Here is a 27,993-nt window from a genome sequence, read left to right as displayed (position 1 = left end):
ATCAACCCATTATATAATTTGAGCGGGTTGGATTGGGTTATAAATGGATGGATTTGGACGGGTTAAAAAATATGGGTTGAAATTGTCACTTCTAACAAATATATTATACTGTTTCTTTTGTGCATTTATGCAGGGATTTGCTGCTACTACCACATAATTTGAAGTTTCAATTTATCAAGCACCACTTTGCCATATTCTCTCATAGTTGAAGGTCTCGTTTTGCTTTTATCGTCGTCTTGTTTGACCGTAGGATTTCATAGTAACATGATTCATGTTTTCGATATAATACGGCATTTCTTATCAGAAACCCTGTTTGTTTTTGGCCAAAGTGGTTTTGGACTGAGATTTAGAAATTTGTTCATTTTGAGAGTCTTAGGTTTGGTTCTTCTTGTCAGTAATTCTTGGGGCTGTCTCACCCCATGCGAAACGGCTTTGAGAGGTGCTTTAGATATTAGTCCGAAGTGCATGCAAGTGAACCCAAAATACTCTACACTACCGGAAGAAGAAGAAGAAGAAGAAGAAGAAGAAGGAGGAGGAGGAGGAGGAGGAGGTAGAATCGAAAAAGAATACTCTATCCAAAAAAACTCTCGCTGTGTTTGATTGCCCTTTTTGAGAATAACTTTTAACTCTCGGTGATACTTTGTTTGGTTGAGTTTTTAGAAAGTTATTTTTGAGAGTTTGAGTGGTAATGAGTAGAGAGAGATAGAGAGAAAAATTTATTAAAAACTGTGCCGAGAGTTGAAAGTTATTCAATGACGCATTCAATGACGCCACGGGTCAACAAAAGCCTTCTTCTTCAAAAATAGCCTGACGCATTCAATGACGCCACGGGTAAACAAAAGCTTTCTTCTTCAGCAATCCAAAACCCTACTATAAATAACAATCCCTCCTTTTTCTATCAATCCATACCCACACCCAAACAACCGCTATTCCATTTACAAACAGTCCTCTATTCTATTTACTTCACTAACCCCAACAATGGCACCGAGTGACGTAAAGGTTCTGGGCGCACCGCCGAGCCCGTTTGTGAACCGGGTTCAAATCGCCCTCAACTTGAAACACGTCGACTACGAGTTTCTCGAGGAGACGTTTGGGTACAAGAGTGAGTTGCTACTGAAATCGAACCCGATTCACAAGAAAGTCCCTGTTTTGATCCATGGGGGAAAACCCGTTTGCGAGTCTCTCGTTATTGTGCAGTATATTGACGAGGTGTGGATCGATGGCCCAGGTATTCTCCCTTCGGATCCGTATGATCGAGCCACGGCCCGGTTCTGGGCTGCTTATGTTGATGATAAGGTATGCTTCTTGTTTGACTTCATTTGTAGCTAAAAAATGGATTCCTTTCGCTTTTTGACTTTGCTTTGCTAATAACATCTACGGTCTTTAATCAATTTTTTATTTTAATATTTGTAAACATTTTAGTATAAGCTTTATTTCTCATGAACCAGTCAAACCCAAATCTTAGTATAGATTAAAGTTATTTTTTTATTAATCTTGTAATTGTAAATTGAGGGGCACATGATTAAAATTGAAGTACATTATTTGAGTCTCTTTTGATTTGATTAAAAGTTAAAATGGAACTTGGTTTGATATAAGTTTGACTGTTTGAGTCAAATAGTGGACTTAATTTTGAAGGCTTCCTACCTTAGCTAGGGGCATTTTCATTAAAAATTACGGATTATAAATTATTGCATTTTGTCAGATTGTTCACTTCTTCCTCTTCATTTTTTCCTCATCTATATTTTTACCTTTTACCCGTCCATATACCATTTACAACATATGGTGTTAGTGGGAACAATTTGACATTTTTGAACAAAAACAAGTTGTCCATAATTTATTGGTTAGCGGAAATGTCCTGATGTATGTATGCAATTAATGTAATTAAGTACATGATTGTGCAGTGGTGGCCAACACTGAGGGGGCTAACAAATGCAGAGGGAGAGGAGGCAAAAGCGGCCGCACTAGAGCAAGTTATGGAAGGGATCATACTGTTGGAGGATGCTTTCGCGAAATGTGGCAAGGGAAAGGACTTCTTCGGAGGTGACACCATCGGATACCTAGACATAGCCCTCGGGGGCTTCTTGGGGTGGCTGAGAGCGGCAGAGAAGATGACCGATCTAAAGATCCTCGACGCAACCAAGACACCAGGTCTATTTGGATGGGCGCATAGATTTGGTTCAAATGCCGCTTTGAAGGATGTTATTCCGAAAACAGAGAAGATTGTGGAGCTTGCCAAGATGTTAACTGCTAGAGCAAAAGCCCAGTAATTTCCCCAATTCGGTTGTCACCAAGTCAATAATCTGGGCTGCTTAGATTGCTCTGGATGGTCTCTGTAATTTTTTTTTTTTTTTTTGGTAATTTTGTTTCCAATTTTGGTTTCTTTTTTCTTCAGAGTTTTGTAATACAATAATTGGTCTTGTTTGTAGCAAATTTTTTTTTGGAGTTGCTATTGTCAGTCTTCTTATTGCTTTTGTCGTTCTGCTGTTTGATTGATACAATGATGCGGAAACAGACGTTATGTCGTTAAGTACCAGAAATTGGAGAAGTTGGTAGGAATTATAAGGCCTTATTAATTACTCCTTCCGTCCCTTTTTAAGTGTCCTGCTTCGTAATTCCAACTTATTAAAAAGACATCATCATTATACCTTTCACATCAACTTTTTCCTCCACTTTCCCTACTTACCCATCATTATTACACTTTTACTCACTTACTTTTTAAAATGGAATCAACTTTTAGAGACAAAATAGACAATTCATCAACTTTTACCCACTAACTTTACAAAATGGACACTTATTAAGGGACAGCCCAAAATGGAATACCGGACTATAAATAAGGGACGGAGGGAGTATAAGTTGTGGACTACAATTTTTTTTCTGGTCTTTATTCAAATTTTTTTTTTTACATTTGTTAGTTTCGCTCCAAAATTTTATATACTGTTGATTCGTCTCGGTGAAAGGAATCAGAAAAGTAAAAAAAAAAAATTTGACTTTTACCCATTTTTTTGGAAAAATATATAAGAAAAAGGCCAAAGCCCAAAGCTAACTTTTTGGAATTTTTTCTTAGATATTTCCAGAAATACTTGTATAAAAGTCATTTTTTTACTTTTTCAGTTCCTCTCATCGAGATGAACCAATAGTACGTAAAAATTTGGCATCAAAAGTAAAAAATGCAATTTTTTTAATAATAACAAAAGAAAAAAGTTGTAGTTGACAACTTATTGATTACTGATGTAACGCCCCAAAAATTTGAAGACATTAAAAAAATATTGAAAAGAGATTTTCAATAATATTTTTCTTGTTCCAGGCTTTAAAATTTCCAAAGACAATTTTCCCAAGAGAAATCTATAGATTTGTTACGTCATTGATCCAAAAGCCTGGTCACCATATTACAACAATATCGAATGTAATTTAAGTCTTTGATATTGTCAAAATATTACAATTCCCAATAAATCAGAAAGCTCTCAAATTAAGGTCGATTTAAATTAGTCAGAGCAACTAAAGTACGGAATTCAGAGTTGACATTCTCTTCATTGGTCGTCGTCAAATCATTCTTTACCTACGGCCCTTCTGTTCCATCTTCAATACCTGGCGTTCGAGTTACCAGGGCAATATAGTACCGTGAGCGATGACGCTCAGTAGCCAAAACCCACCCAAACCCATAATTTACACACAACAAGATAAAGAGTGCAATGCAAATAACAGTGTTTGATTTCATTACTATCCTTTAACTTATATGAAAGTCTAGGATCTCCACCTCGAGATCCGTCCTACCCTCAACCTCTAGCGTAAGGCAACCTAGTGTGATTCAGACTGCTCCTTGCCGTGTCCCGCTGATAGCTACCAAATTATTTACTCAGATCTACAGTCGACGCAACCACGCAAGGAAGGAACCAAACCTATTCTCGCAGTCAATCATCACTGTGCCCGACCTAGGGTTACGTTTCTCAAACAACCTGGGCCCCTGTTAGCACCCATTAACGCAAGACTGGGCCCCTGTTAGCACCCATCTTAAAATCATAATTATTGCACTTTCCGGTTTATCCTTTACTTATTAGCGTCTACATGATCCTCTAATCGTATACCACCCCGGGTTCTAATGTCCATTCTAGGTTTTCGAAATCATGCACGTCCATACTTAACAGGAATTAAGCAAGGAACAACATAAATTATGCTTCACAAGGACTAATAACCATGTTCACCTTTCATTACCGACTATCACTTAAACATAGTAATCGACCTAACACCAGTCGTCTCTTAAACTAATACTTGCATTTAACAGGTTTCGATCTCCACATTATTACGACATTTCAACAAAACATGCTAACAACATTTAATCGCACGATAAAAACAAATCATGCGATAAAATTAGTCATGCCATATAATTAATCATGTGATTAACATAAATTAAGTGATCCTTATTATTTTCTCTTTTCTTTTTCAAAGCTAAAGTTTACGTTTACTCTTAATCGTCGCGGGGTGTTAACGGGATTAGGACCGAATCGAAAACTAATTAACCTCGAAATTTAATATTAATGTTTACTACTCAAGAGTCAAATTTATAAGCTCTTTTAAATCACGAGGGGTGAATTGTAATATACTAAAATAATTTCAGAACTTTGCAGTGGCTGTTTTACTGAAAACAGTGGGTTCCATTTTCAGTCTGTTTCGGCCGGATTACGATTGGCGACGTCGGGTTGGATTATTTTCATACCGAAACACGAAACAATCAATACGGAACATAATATATATTTTGGGAGGTGAGTTCGGACTACCTCTCGTCCTACAAAAGGTTTTTCGAAGAGGTTTCGGTGGCGAGTCGGGGTGGCCGCGGAGCTTGGTAGTTGGTGATGGTGCTACGGCTGTGGTGACCCGGCTGTGAGGAGGAGGAGGTGGCTACGGTGGTGAGAGGTGCACGGTGGTGGTGATGATGAGAGCTTGGCGGTGATGGCGAGAGGACGAGCGGCGGTTGGAGGATCGGTGGATGGAGCTCGGCTAGAGGTGGGCTCGGTTGGGGGTGATGGCGGCAGGAGGTGATGCTGCTCCGGTGGTGGGGACGGCCGGTCGGAGGTATGGCTGCCACCTCTCTCCTCTCACGCTGCTCTCTCTCTCTCTCTCTCTCTCTCTCTGCCGTGCATATTGATGCTGGGGAACAAGAAATGGAAAAAATGAGGGGGAATGCTAAATACAAAGAAAACTTACTCCGAAAGTACCCCGAAAATAGCAATCAATGGTTGAGAATCACTTTGATGATTGTGTCACACATATCAAAGTGAATCTCGACCACTAGTTGATCTTTTCGGGATAGTTTCGAGGTAAATTTTCTTTGTCTCTAGTATTTCTGTTATGTGAATTTCATAAGCCCACAAGTTCACCTATTAATTTTGTAAGGTCTCAAGTCCATTTTAGGATACCGTAGAGTAGGGTAGGGTAGGGTACCCCAGAGTTTAGGCATTTCATAAGATTTTAGGGTGCATTTTTTTATTATAGGATATGGTACCCTAACGTAGATTACCCTAGGGTTTAGACACTTTTTGATTGTTTTATGGTGCATTTTCCTATTATAGGGTTTTGGTGGTTTATGCATTTTTATAGAGTTTAGGATTTTAGACACGTTCATAGGGTACCCTAAAGTTTAAGTTGTGTAAATTTATGACTTTACAAAACTATTAGGTAAACTTGTATACTTATGAAATATCTATAGTGGACGTATCACTAAATCTCTCTCTATTTATTGATACTCGATCAAATATTTACCCTCTGGCATTATGACGTTTACCACACCCACGTCCATAGGTCAAATCATTTCACGGAACGGTTCCATTGCATGTGCTCAGTTGTAAAGACCCGGTATTTTTAGTAAATAATAATTATCAAAACAAAAATATTATTTTTGCTTTTTTAGTTTATTTAATACGAAAAATTATTTATGTTGTCACACCAATTTTATTTCCGTAATCGATTGTGCGCGAGTGCGTATCCAGCGAGTGTGCATGTGTTGCACCGGATCATTTTGCCAACCCAAAACCATTTCTTCTCCCTTTTTCCATTTCGTACTTTTGGCTGAAGAGAAGAAAAAAAGAAATAGAAAATAGAAAAAAAAAAAAATTTCCCCATCCTCCAATCAAAATTTGACAACTCATTTTTACCCAAAGGATATTTCCAACCATTAATTGTTGTTTTCATAATACTTTCGGAATACGTTTTCTTTGTACCTAGCATTTCCCGTTGGCTTTGGTAGTGCTACAGAGGAGCAATTTTCAATTTTCTAGTAGAAGCTTCTATTGGAAGGAGTAGCTGGGGGGCGAGTTCGCTGCGTCATTGAATGCGTCAGGCTGTTTTTGGAATGGAAGAGGGAGGAATGGGACTGGATCGTCCAGCTAACCTTTTGAAGTAGAGTACTATTTTTCAATTCTACCTTCTCCTTTTTCTTCCCGGTGATGGACGGTGTTTTATGGTCAGCTTGTGCGCACTTCGGGCTAATTTTTAAAGTCTTTCACATGTTAACGCGTATGGGTAAGGCGGTCGAAAAAAAATTGTTAACAAGAAGAATCAAACTTGAAACATTAGTATTTTGTCCATTTGCATGGAATGGATAGAAAAATCAACTTTCTTGTAACTTTATGTGTGTTTACTTATTAGAAAAGTTGTCACTGGCTTGAACTGTTCCAGTGGAAATATTTTTCCTGCAAAATAGGTTTTGTCAAAAGAAAAAAATTCTTGTTTTCCTGCAAAATTACTTGTCAAGAGAACACACACAAGAAAATAAATTTTATTTTTCGTTAATTCACTTTTTCTGGGAACTTTCTCACACAATATTTCCAACAGCTGAACGGAACCTAGAATTCTAGAAATGAGCAAACTCCTAAGTCTCATCCCAATACCACTCTGGCCAACCCCTTGGGTTCTTGATTCTACTTTTATGATAAGAAATGGAGTATTATGTCGAAAACATTTGTCATGTTACCCTGAAATTCTTAATTGAAGAGATGTGTGTGTATAGTGGGAAATGATTTCTACACTCCTTTTTTATTTATTATGACACTCATTTTCTTGTCTTTTACACACAAAAACTTCACTAAAAGACAAGAAAATGAATGCCATAATCAAAAAAGGAAGTGCAAAAATCATTGTCCATGGTTGATATACATAGCCGTCGATATTACTTGTATTATCTTCATTGATATAGTGAACACTGATTTGCGTCATGAATATGTCTTCTTTTTTTTTTTTTATAGGCTGCGCCATAAATATGTTGAACTATACAATTGGGAAACCCCGTAAAAAAAAAAATGTGCGTTGCATTCTTCATTTCTTTTCTTAGTTGGTCTTCGCGCATTGTGTATTTGTTGATTTGGCTAATTTATCAGATTGAACATAAATCAATACATAACCACAAGTTTCCATATAAGTAGTATGCTAATTTAATTTTTTAATGATAAATACATAAAGATCAAATATTTATTGTAGAAAATTAGTCTTAGGTCCATTATGTGAAGGGGAATGCTAGGTACAAAGAAAACTTACTCCGAAAGTACCCCGAAAACAACAATCAATGGTTGAGAATCACTTTGATGATTGTGTCACACACATCAAAGTGAATCTCAACCACTAGTTGATCTTTTCGGGATAGTTTCGGGGTAAATTTTCTTTGTCTCTAGCATTTCTGCAAAGGCAACAGGTCAACAAAAGCCTTTCTTCTTCAGCAAGCGAAAACCCTACTATAAATAACAATCCCTCCCTTTTCTATCAATTCATAACCCACTCCCAAACAACCTATTCTGTTTACAAACAGACCTCTCTTATTTTACTTCACTACCCACATCAATGGCACCGAGCGACGTAAAGGTTATCGGCACGCCATCGAGTCCGTTCGTGAACCGGGTTTAGATAGCCCTGAACTTGAAATCCGTCGACTACGAGTTCCTCGAGGAGAAATTCACGTCCCCAAATTTTGTCAAGAGTGAGTTGTTACAGAAATCGAACCCGGTTTACTAGAAGATCCCTGTTATGATCCATGGGGGAAAACCCATTTGCGAGTCTCTCATATTGTGCGGTATATTCACGAGGTGTGGACCGATAGCCCAGGTATTCTCCCTTCGGATCCGTACGACCGGGCCATGGACCTATTCTGGGCTGCTTATGTTGATGATAAGGTATGCTTCTGGTTTGACTTTTGATACTATATTATGTGTAGTTCAATTAATGCTCAATCAATTACTAATACTGGAGCCTTGAAGTTTATGATCGCGTAATCTTCAAGTATTCCTTAAGAATTTTCGTTTGCATTGAGAGTCGAATATCCGAGCGTGCACTCCATTTGACAAAAAAAGAAAAAAAAATATTTGTAGCTAAAAACTGGATTCCTATCGCTTTTTGGCTTGAGACAAACTTATTCACGGAGCCTGTAAACGAACTGTTTATAACGTGGGTGAATCTGGGCCGTGCAATTCAAAGAGTGGACTTAATTTTGAAGGCTTCCTACCCTAGTAGGAAGATTGCTCACATGGCAATTGAAACACTTGAATGGCATGTATGAATATGATCAGTTCGCAAAATACAGAGTCTTCAGTTTTGTACTTATAAGAAGCGGCAAATGATTTTTCTCTATGAAAAAAAATTATGTTTTCAAAAGGAAATTTCATAAAGCATCCATTGTGGCGTTTGCACTAAAAATTTTGAACTACAAGTTATTGCATGTTGTAACGTTGTTCACACAATCCCATAACTTCTTGCTCTTCATTGCCCCCCGAATTTTTCCTCTCTATTTTTTCCTTTCACCCGTACATAATCTACAATTTATAGGTTAGTGAAAACAACTTGACATTTTTGGACAACAAGAAGTTGTCCATAACTTATTGGTTAGCGAAAACGCACCTGATTGTATGAATGTAATGTACATGATTGTGCAGTTGTGGCCGACATTGAGGGGGCTGCGAAATGCAGAGGGAGAGGAGGCAAAAGTGGCCGCACTAGAGCAAGTTATGGAAGTGATCATGCCGTTGGAGGATGCTTTCGCGAAATGTGGCAAGGGAAAGGCCTTTTTTGGTGGTGACACCATCGGATACCTTGACATAGCCTTCGGGGGCTTTTTGGGGTGGCTAAGAGTAGCGGAGAAGTTGACCAATATAAAGATCCTGGACGAATCCAAGACACCCGGTCTATTCGGATGGGCTCATAGGTTTGGTTCAAATGTAGCTGCGAAGGATGTTTTTCCGGAAACAGAGAAGCTTGTGGAGCTTATCAAGATATTAGCTGCTAGAGCTAAAGCCCAGTAATTTTCCAATTGCGTTGTCCAATTCGGTTGTAAATAATGTCAATAATTTGGGCTGTTTAGATTGCTCAAGATGGTCTATTTTTTTTTTTTTTAAATTTTGGTTTGTTTTTTCTTCTCAGGCCCTGTTCCACTAAGGTTCTTATGAGTATTTTTTAAGCTTTACGAGACAGGTCATTCTCCCACTATACATCTCATTTAACTAAAAAAATAAGTACTTATTTCTCTTACCAAAACTGGGCCTGAGTTTGTAATTCAGTAATTGGTCCTATTTGTAACTGTTTTTGGTGTCTTTGTTATTTCGAGGGCTTGTGACCCAGTGCTGTGTTCATTTTTTTGATCTAACTCATACCTTTAAGAAATGGCTGGAACAAGTTGCAAATTAGATATCCTTAGGTTAAGGTAATGCTTGTAGCTAGGACTTTTTCCTAGGCAAGGCAAGGTACTTTGTAATCCTTCATTCCTTTGTATTTCGTAATGTTGCTGCAGAACTGGGTACTTACTGGTAAATAAATTCGGTCGTGTGTTTTTTTTGAAAATAAATTCCACTGCGTTTGGTTATTAGAATGAATCTTAAAGTCAAATGAGAGCGATGTCAAATAGCAATTCTCGTTTAGAGTTGGGATAAGGTCACTAAACCCAAGGCTTTCGGGGGCCAGGGTATCAGCAGTTCGCATTTGGCTAGTAAAGTGGCTATCGAAAAACTCAATTGCAGATTACACTATGAACTTGAGTCGCTTTGGGCAAAAGTCGCAACATGGCCAGTAACCATTATATGGAGATGTGCTTGTAAAGGGAGCGACTTGTTTCATGAAAGGGGCAAGAGTTGTGGTCCGTAGTGGTACCTCCGGAAATTTCTGGTTCGATAATTGGTTTGGAGAAGGCCCTCTTCACGATATGATAGATTAGAGGGCCCTTTGACAATTCGCGATCGCGATTTCGCAGTGCAGGATTTGTGGGACAGGGGCTTCTGGGCAATGGATAACACTCCCTTTGCTTTCCCCTCCAACATTAAAATCATGATTTTAGGGAATTTTTTCAAGTTGTCAAATTCTGAACCTGATCGCATCTGTTGGAACTCTACTTCTGGTCTTTTCAGTAGCAAGCATGGTTATGAACTCAGTAAAAATTTGTCCAGTACCGCTCCTTGTGAAGATTGGAAATGGCTTTTGGAAAGTCCCCGCTAACCCTCGTGTCATCCACTTCATCTGGTTAGTCTCTTGTGATCGTTTTGCGACTAAACACGATCTGTTTGCTCGCAACATCACCCCCAAGCCTTTTTGTCCAATTTGTCCATACAAGTCAAATTGATGTTCCAAAGCTCTCCATTCTTTCAGTGTTCCTTGGTCCATCATTTTCCCTCTTGTTGTTGGTGTATTTGGGTTAGCTGCAATAGACTCCACTTTGATTCGAACCCCGTTAATAATCCACTCGAATCCAGATTCTTCACCTTTGATGATGTTTTGGCCTGGGGAACTGAATGGTACTTCACCGTTTACAATAACAAACCAGCAAGAGCTTCTCTTGAAAAAATGGTGGTTTGATGGGAGCCTCCACCAATGGTCTCGGTTTAGATCAACAATGATGGAGCCGTGGATAGGCTCGACACAGCAGCAGCAGGAGGACATAGGACTTATCAGGGATCGCAAGGGCAAAATGACCCGAAAACCTGTTTCCTCTCTCTCCTCTTTGCAAACCTCCAAACCTCCTTTTTTTCCCATCCACCTACAATCGGCCCTGCATTTGAAAATCCAACTTCAATCCCAGTAACACTCTCAGCCACAAAGCTCATTTGATCTGGTCCTGTTCGACTCTTGCAGTGGAATCATTGGGCAATGTTTGATGGGCTATCACAATAACATAGCACACCGTCCTTTGAGTAACTTCATTTCTCAATGAAGGTGCTAGATGGAGAAGTTCACAATGGTGAAGATTAATCAAAACTACAGAGAGGCGCGACACTCTCCCAATCCGTAGGCTTAATTTCTTTTCATGTTGCACCTAGTGTGCTATTGTTTCAATTGCAACAAGACTTTGTAGGGGTGAAATATCACAGACTAGCTTATTATTTCATTATTTGATTTGCACCCTTATTACCAAAAAAATGTCAAAATTTTTTAAATTTCAACATTGAGTGGGGGCACTTTTGGTTGGAGATTCAAGTGCAAATTTGACACTTTAGATTGGAGATGTAGGTTTTGGATTTGAAATTTGAATATCAAGTTCCACCGGCAAGTGGCAAGCTTTTTCATAGACGAGTCGGTAGGGAGACATACTCAAAATGGTTTTGTACGTAGTACGGTAAGCCCACAAGGCATTAGTCAAACGCATTGACCAATCCTTATTGGTAAGATTAACCGTCTTCTCTAAGATATTTTTAATTTTCTGATTCACTAGTTCTGCTTGGGCATTTGTTTGAGGATGGAAGACTGTTGAAACCTTGTGAATAATGGCATACTTCTTCATTAAAGCGGCAATGGACCGGTTGCAAAAATGACACCCTTGATCACTAATGATAGCCCTCGGCATCCCATATCTCGATAAAATGTTGTCCTTTAGAAATTCGACAACAGAATGATCTTTAGTGCGCGTAGGAATTGCCTCTACCCATTTGGAGACGTAATCAACCGCCAATAATATGTAGAGGTACCGGAAAGACGACAAAAAAAGGCCCATGAAGTCGATGCCCTAGCAATCGAAGACTTCAATGATCAAGATAGGTGTAAGGGGCATCTCATTGCGTAGGGTAACACATCCCAAAAGTTGGCATCGTGCACAACCCCGACAAAAGGCAAACATATCCTTATACAAATTTGGCCAATAGAACCCGCATTGCAAAATCTTTGCGGCGGTCTTTTTGAACGAGAAATGGCCGCCACAAGGCTTTGTATGGCAAAATTTGATCACGCTTTGTTGCTCAGAGTCAGGCACACAATGTCGGACGAGTTGGTCCGCACAATACTTAAAAAGGTACGAATCATCAAAAGAGAACCTTTTTACCTCTGCCAAAAATCGACGCCTTTCATGGATATGCCAATGTGGGGGCTTCAAGCCGGTAACCAAGTAGTTAATTATATCAGCATACCACGGTACCGATGAGATTCCAAACAACTGTTCACATGGAAAGGAGTCACCGATGGGGATATGAGAAGTGTGGTCTTCAAATTCCAAGTGAAACAAGTGGTCAGCTACCACATTCTCGACGCCCTTCTTGTCCTTAATTATAAGGTCGAACTCTTGCAGGAGTAAAATCCATTGAATCAACCGCGCCTTGGCATCTTGTTTCGTAAAGAGGTATTTGAGGGCCGAGTGATCGGTGTACACGGTGATTGGAGCTCCCACTCAGTAAGACCGAAGCTTGTCTAGTGCAAAGACAATAGCTAGCAACTCCTTCTCGGTGGTCGAATAGTTCATTTGGGCTTCATTCAACGTCTTATTAGCATAGTAGATCACATACAGCTCCTTGCCTTGCCGTTGGCCCAAAACGGCCCCGACGACTTAATCACTGGTATCACACATGAGTTCGAACGGTAATTCCCAATCCGGAGACCGCACGATACATGGTGAGATAAGACTTGACTTTAACTTGGCAAAAATGGCCTCGCAAGCCGGCGTCCTCTCAAAAGGCACATCTTTGGCGAGCAAATGACATAATGGCCGAGCTATGGCACTAAAATCCTTTATGAACCGTCGATAGAAACCAGCATGCCCCAAGAAAGAATGGATATCCTTTAAACATTTTAGAATAGGGAGGTTCCCAATCAAGTCAATCTTGGCTCTATCCACTTCGATTCCCTTGGATGACACAATGTGGCCAAGAATGATGCCTTCGGTCACCATAAGTGACATTTCTCCCAATTCAAGACTAGGTTCTTCTCCTCACACCGGGCTAACACTAACCCCAAGTTCATGAGACACGCCTCAAAAGAGACACCGAAAACGGAGAAGTCGTCCATGAACACCTCCACAATCTTTTCCACCATGTCGCTGAAGATTCCCATAATACACCGAGAGAAGGTGCCAGGGGCGTTGCAAAGCCCGAACGGCATACGATGATATGCAAAGGTCCCTAATGGGCACATGAAAGTAGTCTTGTCTTGGTCCTCCAAAGCCACCTCAATCTGATTATAACCAGAGTACCCGTCTAGGAAGCAATAGAACTTATAGCCGGCCACCCTCTCCAAGATTTGACCGATGAAGGGAAGAGGAAAGTGGTCTTTTCTCGTACTTGCATTCAACTTTCGGTATTCAATACACACCCTCCAACCGGTTTGAACACGCGTTGGGATTAGTTCGTCCTTGTCATTTCTCACAACCGTCACTCCCAACTTTTTAGGTACAACTTGTATCAAGTTAACCCACTTAGAATCCGCTAATCATATATAGTCTAGTCGGTACGACCCTACCGCCTTTTTCTTATTTATTACGGGCTTAAATTATCGCGAAGTCTAACAACTTAAGCACATTCGCTCGCACGACGTCCTTCATAATCGAGTTCAATCGCCGTTGAGGTTGGCGAGATGGCTTGACATCATCCTAGAACAAAGAGATGCATCGATGCCCTTTATGTCGGCTATAGACCACCCGATCGCCTTAGAATGCTTCCGTAACAAGGCAAGCAATTCCAACTCTTCAAGTTCGCTTAGGGCGGAGGAGATCACCATCGGGTATGTTTGGCCACCGCCAAGATAAGCATACTTGAGTGCGCTCGGTAGCGGCTTTAACTCGAGCTTCGGGGGTTCCACACTAGACGAAACTTTTTGCTTCTCAATCGGGGGTAGCTCCTCAAATTTCGAAATCCACGGGTTTAAGCCACACACTTATTCCTCATCTAGCAAAGAGCACAAATACGCAACCTCGGGGGCATCAAGAAAATCGGCCTCGGCGGAAGTAAGCGCTAATTCCGACTCATCCTTGCAAATGAACTCATCGACATGGTCTTGAACAAACGAATCAATCATACTAACTCCGCGCACATCATCATCATCCCCCATTTGGCTTCCTATGTGGAACATGTTGACTTGCATCTTCATGTTACCAAAATTCATGTTAAGCCGCCCATCTCGGCAATGGATCACGATATCGGATGTTGCTAAGAACGGGCGCCCGAGCCTGAGAATAATTGGAATAGATGCCTGAGCCGCCGGTACCAGACAAGTGTCTAACACCACGAAGTCAACCGGGTATACAAATTGGTCGACTTGAACAAGTATATCTTCAACCATCCTCTTAGGAACTCGGGTACTCTTATCCGCCAATTGTAAAGTCACTCGAGTTGGCTTCATCTCTCTCAACCCAAGTTGTTCATACACCGAGAACGGCAAGAGATTCACACTTGCACGCAAATCAAGGAGAGCTTTTTCCACGACTTTGCCTCCAATCGTGATGGATATCGTAGGACACCCCGGATCGTTATACTTGGGTGGAAGGGTCGACTGAAAAAGAGAACTCACTTGCTCGGTCAAGAATACCTTCTTTTGAACTTGGAGTTTGCATTTATGAGTACACAAGTCCTTCAAAAATTTGGCATACGAAGGAATCTTTTTGATAGCATCGATCAAGGGAAGGTTGACCGTCACTTGCTTGAGCACGTCATAGATGTCGGTATTCAAATTTGGTTTGGCCGAAGTCTTCAATCGGTTGGGGTATGGTGCGGGAACAGTGAAGGCTTGCGGAACATCACTCTCATTGGCCTTTCCTTGTCTCTCTTCCCATAGAGCTTTCTTGGGAGATTCCCCATGTTCGTATAGTTGGCGTGTGACGGTGCCGGACAAGGTAGTAAGATAGGTGTGACCGGGCTGGCTCCATTTGAGCATTATCAATCGTCTTCTCCGCTTCTCAACGAAATAATTGCCTTGGCTTGCTCAGGGGAAAGGCACCGAAGAGCTACCAATCAATGTTGACCTTGGGGGTTCGGTTTTGGCTGAGCAAGAAACTTTCCTCTCTCTCTGTTGGCCTACTGCTTAGTTAGCTTGCCCATTGGTTTCTGATGTCGTTCATAGGCTTGAGTAGTTTGCTCATTGTGGTCACTTGCATTTGACTAAAAGGGGTTCATAATGTCCTCCAAGATCGCCGTGGAGGAGGTGCTTGTTGTTGAAACTGGGTTTTGCCCTTGAAATTGGCCGGATGGTATGAATCCTAGCAGGCCTTGAATTACAGGGAACCGTGGTGGGCCTTGTAATTAAGGTTGCGCCGCCAGTTTGATTCTGAGCGGAGGAGAAGCTGTGAAGTAGTGAAGTTCCTGCTTCATTTTGATTACTCCAATGGAAAGCCAGATTGGACCGCAACCCCGGATTATAAGTATTGGGGATACGGATCCCAACGTTGGTTCATTGCACACACATCTTCCGGAGGAAGTTGACTAAAGTGGTGCCAGAGGGTGGGAATAGTATGACAATTATCGGTCGAATGACCCACTGTCTCGCAAATCTCACACATTTCCTCCACTTGTTGAAATTCCTTCACACCTCTTCACTTGAACCACGTCCAACTTCATTTTGGTCCAACCTTGACGATAGCTCATCTAGCTTGTCTCAAAACGTTATGCTCTCTCATCGAGAACTTGCCGGAGCCACTTGATCCTGGTTTCTCTTTGCTTGATCACCTAGATCTATGTATTGCCAGTTGCCTAGCCCTCTCCGCCAAAGCGTCTAAGAACCCCAAGCGACATCGAGATCCTTTCCCATAAAATAACCACTCCCCATTAGTATCAAAAAGCTGATTGTGTTGTGATCGCAGCCCAAATAAGTAGTTAATCACTAGGTACATGGAAAAATTATGGTATGGAACAGTTGCAAGTAAATCCTTGTAACGTTCCCAATACTTGTAAAAGACCTCCCCATATTTTTGCTTAAAATTCTGAATTTCGTCCATGAGAAGCTATGTTTGGCTAACCGGGAAAAACTTCGTGGTGAACACATCCTGAACTTCCTCCAAGTGAGCAAAGATCGGGGCTTCAAAAAATGGAACCACTGCTTGGCCTTATCCTTGTGTGAGAAATGGAACAACTTCAAGCGAGCTTGTCTAATTGTCCCGGGTTTGTCATAAACGTGCTGACAATGGTCTCAAATTCCGCAATATGAGCATAAGGATCCTCAAGTTTACACCCCCGAAATTCTGGTATAACCCGGTGATATTCTTGCTTGAAAGCAAACGAATTGCGGCGGTGCAATTTGGAACGGCTATCGGTGACACGTGCGACCTTTTTTCCGGAGTTAGGTAATCACGCAAAGTACGAGTAGTCGGTTGATCTGCCAATGTCCTTAACGGGGGTGAATAACTTGCACTGTGGAGAATATTTCGAAATGATACGGCGAGCCCCTCGGAAGAGAAGCAGACCTATGCAACCAATTTGAAAGAGGGCTACTATAAACTTGAGCATACGCCCTGCACAAAACTAGTAAACCAACTAGAGGGGCCTATGCCGCCGCCTCGTCTCAATACAATTCCGTGAGGTTATGCCACCTGCCACGTTATATACACTAAAAAGCAATTAAAAGGCAATTGATGCTCAACCTAACTTCGTACACCTCAAGTCGAATGGTGGCTCAGTTAGAGGTATCCGCTAAATTGAGTTTAAATTACATGAAGGAAGAATAAACAGAGTACTTACAGTGGTGTGTCGATTCACCAAAATTAGCTATAATAAGAATCCCTGGCAACGGCGCCAGAAATTTGATGAGCCCTTTCGTAGTCGTTGAAGTTACTAAACGGCTGTCAAATTCAATTATTATTTACATTAACCGGACTACAACTAAAGATTTGCATAGTATAGGCGAGGAAGTCCGTGTCGATCCACAAGAAAATAAGTGTGTCAATTGCCAAAATTAACTTCTACTTTAGTCCAAGCAAAAGATAGATGATTTTTGGATTTTTAAACATAAAATGCACAAAATGGAAATAACATAAAATAAAATGGAGGGATAAAGATAAGGGATAGAGAAGGTCGTGGAATCTCGATTCCACCCTGGCTTTGTACATTAGTATTGTATCTGTTTAAAGTCTTAATCCTTTCATTCAACTGTGATCCGTGGTAGCGATTAACCCCACTAAAATCGTCAATAGGATAAATATAATTTGTCATCGACATAGCATATTAAGAAAGGCACGAATTGTCAAAGACTCGAAATAATCTATAGCAGCACCTGTCACTAATCGGCCTCAACTATTCGCTACGTAATTTCTAAGAACAAGTTTGTCACTAATGCGCCTTCGATTCTACACTACACTACACTACTTTACACTAAGAATTGCCCTAAGCACGACCCATCCTCTCAAGTATAGACTAAATCATTTCTCAATTATATATCTATGAAAACTATTGTACGGCGTAGTGTTTAAAATCGCAAGATCACCAAACACCCGCTCTTGATACTCAAGAAATCATTTACCAAAGCCATATAATTAACTGAACAAACTGAAAGAAACCAGAAATAACATATAATAATTAAAGTTTACTTGACCAGAATTTCATCTACATTCCAAAAATAAATAAAATAGTATAGTAACAGATTTTTCGGAACAGAGGCAAAGCATCTGCTCCGCCTTGGAGCTCCGCTCTTCTTATCCTTCTATGGCCTTCTGCTAGAAATTCTCTCTTTCCTTCTAGATGTCTTATATATATATATATATATGCGCCAAGAGAACAAAAGAAAGCCACGCATGGCTTGTACATAACTAAGATATAGTAATAATATAATACAAAAATATCTACTTTATACAATTATAGACATCTAATTATGGCTTGTAGATATTTCATTTCTATCCTTTACGCAAAAGTGGAGTCTTCGATAGCCACGGCTGCCGACACCCCAATGGCTTGCAACCAAGGATGGATCCCGGGGTCTAATGGCGGCGGTCGCCCTAACAAAAATTTAATAAATTCTAATTATTATATGTATAAATTTTTTTTTATCCCCAACAAATATAGTTTTGCCACGCTAGATTTGTTTTCTTTAAGTTTTGCTATAACTATTCCTAAATCTTCTATTTTTTCTTTCAAGAAAGGAGACCCAAAAAAATATTCCAAACTAAATTTATTGGGCCAAAGTGAAACAATATAAAGGATGAGGTATATTAAGGAAAAAAAACTTCACACTTTATCTCTAAAACAATTTATATAACCTAAAATTAAAAATTAAAATGTGTCTTATGTTGTACGTCTTGTGAAAAATGACAAATATCATTTACTATTAGTTCTGTTAGTTGTTTTAAATTTTTTTAGAGTCGCTAACTATTAATATTGTAATTCATCTTTTTATGTTTTAGTATCATTTTGCCACTAATACGAAAAATCTCAATTCCGTCCTGATTGGCGTAGTAGACCCCCATCACCTTAATAAAACGCCATATGGATTGGAATTCTTGCGTGCAGCATTCGCCCTAACCAGATTTTTGTGGTTCCGACTAAATATCTTTCGTCCTTTCAAAATTCCAAGCACGTAGCAAGTGTGCAACTTGCAGAATGTGGGGTAATATTGTCTCTTACTCCTATTATCCTGAGTTATTTGCTCTTCCAAGTGTTACTATGCATTAGCTCAGTTAGCATCATTCACTGCCTTCTTAGTAGAAGCTTGGTTCGAGCTTTATGAGAGACAATGGTTAGGTTTAGGACCATGGAGAATGACAGCCTTTGGATTTTTGAGAACTAACTTAACTAACTTTCTACTAACTTCCGCTAATGTATACAATATTGAAAAAAAAATCATATGCATTTAGACCGTTGGGGTTGGCACAATAGGGTCGTGTTCTAGAGTAGGTTACACAAACGTATGGTTTCAAAGAGTACTGTTGGATTAAAACCCCAAGGGTTTGAGCAAAGTGGCAAAAAAACTATAATAAGTGTTTATTCCTCCATGAGGTCGTGTATTCGAATTCCGCAGAGGCCAAACATTCCAATCTTAGAGCCAACTGGTAAATTTGTCCCGTGTTAACATTCTAGCGCCTCAATATTAGTCGAGAAACGTACAAGTTGTCCTAGATATTCGGTTATTTAAAAAAGAGTCTTTGGATTAAAGAGTGCTAGGATAATAATTGATCGAGCATAAAAAACACAAATGTAGAAACTTTCAATCCAAATATGTTACTATTATGGGAAGTCTTGTGGTACTTTTGTGCCACACCGTACATGCATCCTAATGCGACATAGTTTGAAATGTCTTCCGTTTGAAATGCAAAAGGGGTGTAGAAGGAAGAAATGAAACGACGTCATGTCTGCTCCTAATTTAGAATCCAACGCTGTCTTAGCTAGACAATGATCGAGCTTCGCTCAATGATCCCGCAAGGGAACTTTCATTCTATGGTGTATTATCTGCCTGCACCACGCCCTGTGGTTTATTGCAGCATTTTTTTGTCGGTAAACTTAATTTAACTATTACAATCCATTGGCAAAAAGACAATGGAAACATGGTATAGTATTAACTAATAATGAATGAAATGGCAAGGGAAACCCCAACTTGCAGAATGTCCTAAACATAGAACAACTACAAAAAATATCTCTACCAACATGAAGCAAGTAAGAAAATGGCACAAGAGCTATGAGGCAAGGATAGAACCAGGGGTTATGCGTGCGGCCGGCCGGACAATAAAAATTTTAGAAATTGCAATTATTACATGTATAAAAAAAAAAATTATCCCACAACTATATAGTTTCGCCACCGTTAGATTTTTTTCTTTATGTTTTTTGTTATATACTATTTCCTAAATCTTCTATTTTCTAGTTTTTATTTTATTTTTAGTTTTATTTGGGGGGGGGGGGGGGGGGGTGGGGGGGGGGGGTGGGAATGACGGCCAAGGACGTGTTTGATAATTAATACTCACCAAGGATATTTTCAATATTAACAAATGTTTGTCCAGCATGTCTTTGACGGGTATCAATTATCAAAACAAGGTCCTGGGCGGTCGTTTTCCCTTTTTTTTTCAAGAAATAGACACAAAAAAAGTATTCAAAACTAAATGTAATGGGCCAAAGTGAAATAATATAAAGGATGAGGTATAATTAAGGTAAAAAAATACTTCACACTTTAACTCTAAAACAACTTATATAACCTAAAAATTATAAAGTAAGACTTTTTTTTATGACTCCTTGTGCAAATGAACAAATATTTTATTACTAGTTTTTGTATGTTGTTTTAATTTTGTTGTAGAGTCGATAACTATTAATATTGTAAATCATCTTTTTATTTTTTTAGTATACATTTCGCCATTGCTAGGGTTAAACCAATCTGGTCTTGTCCCTGAATACGTCATTTCTTATCATATCAGAAAAACCTGTTCGTTTTGGCCAAAGTGGTTTTGGGCTGAGACTTAAGAGTTTGTTCATTTTGAGAGTCTTAGGTTGGTTCTTCTTATCAGTAATTCTTGGGCTTGCCTCACACCACGCGTTAGCATGTAAACGGTTTTTGAGAGGCATCTTAGATATTAGTCCGAATACGGTGCAAGTTAACCCAAAACGCTCTGCACTACCAAAAAAAAAAAAGGAAGAGGAAGGAGGAGGTAGAATCGAAAAAGAATACTCTAGTAACAGACCGATACAGTCGACTTCCTCCTTCCTCTTCCCTTCCAAAAATAGCCTGGCGCATTCAATGACGCCACGGGTCAACAAAAGTCTTCTTCTTCAGCTAGCCAAAACCCAACTATAAATAACAATCCCTCCTTTTCTATCAATCCATACCCACTCCCAAAACTACCTCTATTCCATTTACAAACAGTCCTCTATTCTAATTTACTTCTCATAACCATATCAATGGCATCGGAGCGACGTAAGTTATCGGCGCACCGCTGAGCCCATTCACGAACCGGGTTCAAATCGCCCTCAATTTGAAATCCGTCACTCGACAGTTTCTCGAGGAGTCATTTTCCTTCCTGACCAAGAGTGAGTTGCTTTTGAATCGAACCCGGTTCACAAAAAGATGTCCCTTTTGTTCCATGGGGGAAAACACCGTTTGCGAGTCTCTCGTTATATGTGCAGTATATTCTTGACGTATGGACTGATGGCCCGGTAATCTCCCTTCGGATCCGTACGATCGGGCCATGGCCCGGTTCTGGGCTGATTACCTTGATGCTAAGGTATGCTTCTGGTTTGACCTTCATTTGTAGCTAAAAAATGGATTCCTTTCGCTTTTTTGGCTTTTGCTTTGCTGATTAACTTTTCGTTTTTTTTATTAATCTTGTAATTGTAAATTGATGGGGTACATGATTAAAATTGAAGTACATGATTTGAGTCTCTTTTAATTTGATTAAAATTTAAAATCGAACTTGGTTTGGTATAAGTTTGACTGTTTGAGTCAAATAGTGGACTTAACTTTGAAGGCTCCCTACCTTAACAGGGGCGTTTTCTTATAAAAATTTACAGACTACTAGTTATTGCATTTATTCATGTTGTTTATTTTCTTCCTCTTCATTTTTCCTCATCTCTATTTTTCCCTTTTTACCTGCCCATATACCATTTACAATTTATGGGGTTAGTGGAAACAACTTGACATTTATGAATAACAAGAAGTTGTCCATAACTTATTGGTTAGCAGAAACGTTCCTGATTGTATGTATGCAATTAATGTAAGTACATGATGTGCGTGCAGTGGTGGCCGTTACTGAGGGGGCTGCATAATGCAGAAGGAGAGAGGCAATGAGCGGCCACGACTAGAGCATTTTATGAGAAGGGATCATGCTGTTGGAGGATGCTTCTCGCGAAATGTGGCAAGGGACAGGACTTCTTCGGCGGTGACACCGTTGGATACCTCGACATAATCCTCGGGGGGCTTTGTTTGGGGTGGCTGAGAGCGACGGAGAAGATGTCGATTATAAGATCCTCGAGGCAACCAAGACACCCGGTCTATTCGGATGGGCGCAAAGAATTGGTTCAAATGCCGCTGTGAAGGATGTTATTCCGAAAACGGAGAAAGTTGTGGAGCTTGCCAAATATAATTCGCTGCTATAGCTAGAGCACAGTAATTTCCCCAATTTGGTTTTCACCAAGTCAATAATCTGGGGCCGCTTAGATTGCTTCAGGATGGTCTCTGTAATTTTTTTTTTGGTAAATTTTGTGTTCCAATTTGGTTTCTTTTTTTCTCAGAGTGTTTGTAATTCAATAATGTGGCATACTACTTATATGGGAAACTATGGTTATGTATTGATTTATATCCAATTGATAAATTAGCCAAACCAACAAATACCACACGCGCGAAGACCAACTAAGAAAAGAAATGAAGAATGCAACGCACAGTTTCTCTCTACGGGGTTTCCCAATTGTATAGTTCAACTATTCAATGGCCGCAGCCAAATAAAAAAAAAAACATATTCATGATGCAGATCAGTGTTCACTATATATCGATGAATTAAGATAATACAAGTAATATCGCTAGCTATGCATAGGAAACTATGGAACAGATTTTTGCACTCTCTTTTTGTTTATGGCACTCAATTCTTGTCTTAAGTGAGGAAGTTTTGTTGTGTATTTTTTTCACTAAAAGACAAGAAAAGAGTGTCATAATCCAAAAAGAGAGTGCATAAATCTTTTTCACTATACACACACTCTTCAATTAAGAATTTCATGGTAAAAGATTCATGTTTTCGATATAATACTCCATTTCTATCATAAAAGTAGAATCGAGAACCCAAGGGTTGGCCAAAGTGATATTGGGTTGAGACTTAGGAGTTTGCTTATTTATTTTTTGTGCGTGTTCTCCTTGACAAGTAATTTTGCGGGAAATCAAGAATTCTTTTCTTTTGACAAGACAATTTGCAGGTAGGGCTATAAACAGACAGAGCAGCTCGTAAGCTCGGCTCGGCTCGTTTGGCTTGGCTTATTAGTGAAAACGACCGAGCGTTGAGCTCGAGTTTTCGCTTGTTTAGTAAAAAGGCCGAGCTCAGCTATGCTCATTTTACCAAAAGCTTGGTTTTGTTAAGGGTGACTTAGCTCGATTAAAGAAGGCTCGTTTAGCAAATTACTCAACTCAACTCGATAAGGTCGTCTGCTCTGAAGAGCCGAGCCGAGCTCAGTCTTGAATGTTGGCTCGTTTCGAGCTTGTCAATGCTGCCTTGGGCTCGGTAGTTTACAGCCCTATTTGTAAGAAAAAAGTTTCCACTAAAAAGTTGCAGGCCAGTGACAATTTTTTTGATTAGTAAACACAAAAGTTACACAAAAATTGATTTTTCCATCAATTCTATGCAAATGAACAAAATCCTAATGTCTCAAGTTTAATTCTTCTTGTCAACAACACTTTTTTTGGCAGCCTTACCCCTACACGTTAACGTGTTGAAAGGCTTTAAAAAGCTAGCCTGACCCGGAAACACCGTCCATCACCAGGAAAAAGGAGAAGGTAAGATTGAAAAAGTATACTCCACTACTCTACTTCAAAAGGTTGACAGTTAGGACGATCCAGTCCCATTCCTCCTTTCTCTTCCATTCCAAAAGAAAATTGCTATTCCCCCACCCCCCCCCCCCTCCCCCCCCCCCCCCCCCCCCCCCCCAAATTGACCTCCTTACCCCTTACCCCCCCAGCTCTCCCTTTTCTTTTTTGTTTTCTTTTACACCGCCCCCCCCCCCCCCCCCCCCCCCCCCGCGCCCTTCCATTTTTGTTTTCTTTTTTTCTTATCCGGCCGTTTTCCTTTTTTTTTTTGCTTTAAGACTTTTCAACAAACACCCTAAAACTCATTATTTAGTTTCAAGACTCTTTTAGGGTGTTCATTGAAAAGCCTTGGAGGCAAAAATTTATTACGACCATTTAGGATGAAATGATCAGAAAAATAACATCTTTGCACCAGTTCAAACAGATTAAAAATTGAACATTTTATTTTTGTAACTATATTTTTATTAGACTTAAACTAGAATTATACTTCAACCATATAGCAAATATGGGGGGGGGGGGTGGGAGAGTGGGGGCGCCCATATGGGATGAGCAAATATGGGATGGGGGGGGGGGGCCGCCCATATTTGGTGAGGAGAGAGGTCCTCATTTTCCTATAAATAGAACCCTTTGTGAAACCATTCAATTCACACCTTGAATCTTTCCAACTTTTCTCTCTAGAAACTTTGTATTTGCTCTTGATCTACTTTGTTCTTGGTATTAATGAGTTTCTTCTTGAATTCTTCAAGAAACTCAACCCAAAGCCGCCACCAAATCACCACCCGATCAGCTCTCGATCCAAAAAATTTAGTAGTTTAGTCAATATTATTTTCGAGAGAAAAAAAAAGTATTTTCTTTTCTCTTTCGAAGCTAACATAAGCTTACCGTAAGAAGTCACTTCGTTGATAGCCACATTCATCTTCCGTAAGCTACCGTATCCTTCTGTTATATTTTATTTTTGTGTTTAAAAATGCATATTAAGTTAAAATACTAAAGATAGCTAGAAAACTTATTCTACTAAAATTACTGGTCTAACGCATAAGTGGTTTCCACTCCAAGGTGTCCTCCATGTGACACTATGTTTTATGATCGTTTTTACAATTGTGGAGTAACCCGAGGCTAACACCCTCGAAAGTTTGTCAACAAGTCTGGCTTCGTACCGACTAAGGAAGGAATGGTGATTCTAATTGGACTCGTCCGACCATCCGACCTGGGACTTTCCTGGTTATTTCTATGTCAAACATAATCCACAAAATTTAGAATAATGATTTTCGGTGAAAATTTAGCATGGTTACTTAGGCTTTCCTCACAGACTGTGTATCTGTCAAATTTTTTAGAAACGCCACAGCGAAAAATTCGGGAAGGAACAATGGATAACTACAACTTTTCAATTTCAGATAGTTGGTCATTTGAGAATGATGTTCGTAGTGAGGAGAGTGTCTCCCACAATAGTCGCGATTACACACTAGAATTTACCACCGACCAGGTTAGTTTTCACTGTTATTGTTTTGCATATTCGTTATTTATGTTAAGACTGGTTAATGTTGTATTTATACATATTCGTTTTTTTTATATAGATTTTTGAAAGTAGAGAAGATATGTTAGCTTGGGCGCGGAGCGTTGGTCTAAAATATGGTATTGTGGTGGTTATTTTAAATTCTGCTAAGTTAAAAGGCGGCAAATTGCCGAAGTGCATTCTTTGTTATGAAAGAGGAGGAAAGTACGAACCGCCACGGTATCTGGTTGAAGGGCAATCCTTGCAAAGAAACACTGGGACTAGAAAATGCGATTGCCCATTTCAACTGTGAGGTATACCACAACATCCATGCGGTATCAGGTGGGGTTTAGAGGTTATTAGTGGTGTCCATAACCAAGAAATAGCAAAACATATTGAGGGCCACGAATACCCGTCAAGGCTAAAACCAGTAGAGAAACAATTTGTGGCCGACATGGCCAATAGCACTGCGCCTCGTGAGATTCTTAATATTTTGAAGCAAAAAGACCCGTCAAACACTACGGGAATCAAGAGCATTTATAACACCATTTTTGCAAACAAAGCAGCCAAACTGGACGGTCTAACTCCTATTCAGTATGTCATACGTCAATTACTTAAGAAACATTACCTCTATCAATTTCTTACAAATCCGGATACTAACGAAATCACAGATATTATTTGGGTTCATCCTATGAGTCTAGAGCTATCTGTCAACTTTCCGTCTGTACTAATCATTGATGCGACGTACAAGACAAATGAGTATCGGAAATCACTATTGGAGGTTGTGGGTATCACATCCACATGGCGAACTTACTCGCTTATGTTCGGTTATCTTAGTAATGAGAGAGAAGAGACATTGACGTGGGCATTGAATAACTTAAAAAACTGGATGCTTCAAGAGGGGGCGTCGATGCCATTGGTGTTTGTTTCAGATCGGGATTTAGCGCTTATGAACGCCATTGAAGCATGTTTCCCTACAGCACGTCACATCTTGTGTATTTGACACATAAATCAGTGCGTCATGAAGAACTGCAGCCGTGTGCTTGGTCTGGAATGGAAGCGCTTCATCAAGTCATGGCACTCGCTTATCAATTCATCTACACCTTCGTCTTTCGAACAGAAGTGGCAAGCCATGTGCGATGATTTTCGCCAGTTCCCGTATGTCATAACTTACCTGTGGCAAACATGGTTAAGGTCATACAAAGAGCGGTTTGTTTCAGCATGGACAGATACATGTATGCACCTCGGAAGCAATTCAAGTTAAAGGTAAAATCGCTTTTTGACTTTACTATTAAAATTTTGTGCATTTCTCTACTACACTAGAAAATATTTTTTGATACTTTCCTATTTAAACACAGTGCATTATTCTATTACAGGGCAGAGTCTGCACATGCGAGGCTAAAGGCATATTTGGGGGATACCATGTCATCGCTACAAACATCTTTTGATAAAATAGAAAAGATGTTGAAAAATCAGTTCGGGAAAATTAAGAAGTCGTTCGAGAAATCATTGAACATTCCACGCCACAAACAATTACGTGACTCCATTTTTGATCAGGTAAGGTGTCGAATTTCATTAGGGGCAATGGAGTTCATAGATGATTAGCTAGAAACCGCTTTAGAAGTATCCCCCCACATTGTTGGCTATTGCAACTGTACGATCAAAATCACATACGGATTGCCATGCATGAACGATCTTGCATATTATCGTTCCATTTCCACTCCAATGTCGCTATGGAGTATCCATGCTCATTGGACTAGGTTGTCTATGCACGCAACCGAGTTTAATGAGGAGGGAGTACGATCTGACAGGACATCTCAAGTCGTTGAGATATTAGATGGGATGGATCCACCTATGCGAGAGCATATCATAGACAGGATTATCGATATGGCAGATCCATCTCGTAGCACAGTTCGACCTCCATCGTACAACACAGAACATAGAGGTCGACCTACAGGTAGAGATGAGCAAAGTACACGTCGCATACCTTCTTTCTCAGAAGCATCAACTTCAGGATCAAGGACTGCAACATCGCGAGTGAGAGGGAGAGGAAGACGTGGGAGGGGTTCGGGGGTTCGCAACACTCAATTTATAGTTCCATCCATCACTGATTGCTACATTCAACGATTACCTCAGGCTTTTCAGCGTTATATTTCCCACACTGTTGACGTGCTTGGTGATGGTCATTGTGGATTCAAGGCGATAGCTGCACTAATCGGGTATAGTGAAAATGATTGGAGTCGAGTACGAGAGGAGCTTATTGAAGAAATTCGACAAAATTATTATCTATACAGTGTGATTTATCCAGTACATGATTGGGCAAATTGTCTACTAATTTTACTGAATTGGTTCGAGCCTATAGCATCAGAGAATCATTGGATGGAGGCTATGACTTTGGGAGTTGTCATCGCAACAAGGTACAATCTAGTATTGCATACATTTGATGAGGATGTTTACGGTTGTTTTATTCATTTGCCATTGAGGTCCCCTCCAGTTCTAGTCGAATACCGCCGGGAAATTGCTATTGCCCGTGTTAACAACAATCACTTCGTGCAAATTTTCTTAGAACCTCATTACCCTGTACCACCCATCCCAACATGGTGGGAGGAGCATTCATCGGATGAAGCTAAAGGATGGGCTGCCAGTTATGAAACACGTTTGCTATTGTAGTACGAAGTAATGGGTATAAGCATGCCGGGAGCAGCATTTGGAGGAGATATTGATTAAAATTTGTGTTTTTATGTATTTTCATGTTTTGACAATATGTACTCAATTATAATAAAAATGAAATTTTATTTCAATTTATTATTGTTCATTATAAGTTATTTTTATTATTCATTGTTAAGACTAATTAACTAATTAAAATAATATAAATTTATTAA

At 39.8% G+C, this 27,993-nt stretch overlaps 2 protein-coding genes and 1 pseudogene across 3 annotated transcripts; all 3 read left to right on the top strand.

Annotated features, from left to right (window-relative positions):
* Nucleotides 1-794: 794 nt before the first annotated feature.
* LOC131310366 (glutathione S-transferase U17-like) lies at nucleotides 795-22,402 on the top strand. Of its 2 annotated transcripts, XR_009195183.1 has the most exons (3): nucleotides 795-1,296; nucleotides 1,902-2,393; nucleotides 22,346-22,402. XR_009195183.1 is itself a non-coding variant. In XM_058337350.1 (2 exons), exons 1-2 carry the CDS (start codon nucleotides 979-981, stop codon nucleotides 2,265-2,267), a joined length of 684 nt encoding a protein of 227 aa, XP_058193333.1. In that variant the 5' UTR covers nucleotides 795-978; the 3' UTR covers nucleotides 2,268-2,436. The 2 variants fall into 2 exon arrangements, 1 of the variants encoding a protein (XP_058193333.1); XM_058337350.1 differs by lacking the exon at nucleotides 22,346-22,402 and having other exon boundaries at nucleotides 1,902-2,436.
* On the top strand, nucleotides 7,810-9,812 carry LOC131310356 (glutathione S-transferase U17-like; annotated as a pseudogene).
* A 2,583-nt stretch (nucleotides 22,403-24,985) lies between the features above and the next one.
* On the top strand, nucleotides 24,986-26,114 carry LOC131309372 (protein FAR1-RELATED SEQUENCE 5-like). Its single transcript, XM_058336026.1, has 3 exons — nucleotides 24,986-25,102; nucleotides 25,194-25,351; nucleotides 25,454-26,114. The coding sequence occupies exons 1-3, from the start codon at nucleotides 24,986-24,988 to the stop codon at nucleotides 26,112-26,114; spliced, it is 936 nt and encodes a 311-aa protein (XP_058192009.1).
* The last annotated feature ends 1,879 nt before the right edge of the window (nucleotides 26,115-27,993 follow it).

Source organism: Rhododendron vialii, chromosome 12a (assembly GCF_030253575.1).
Source record: "Rhododendron vialii isolate Sample 1 chromosome 12a, ASM3025357v1".
NCBI lineage: Eukaryota > Viridiplantae > Streptophyta > Magnoliopsida > Ericales > Ericaceae > Rhododendron > Rhododendron vialii.
This window is presented reverse-complemented; position numbering and strand designations above follow the sequence as displayed.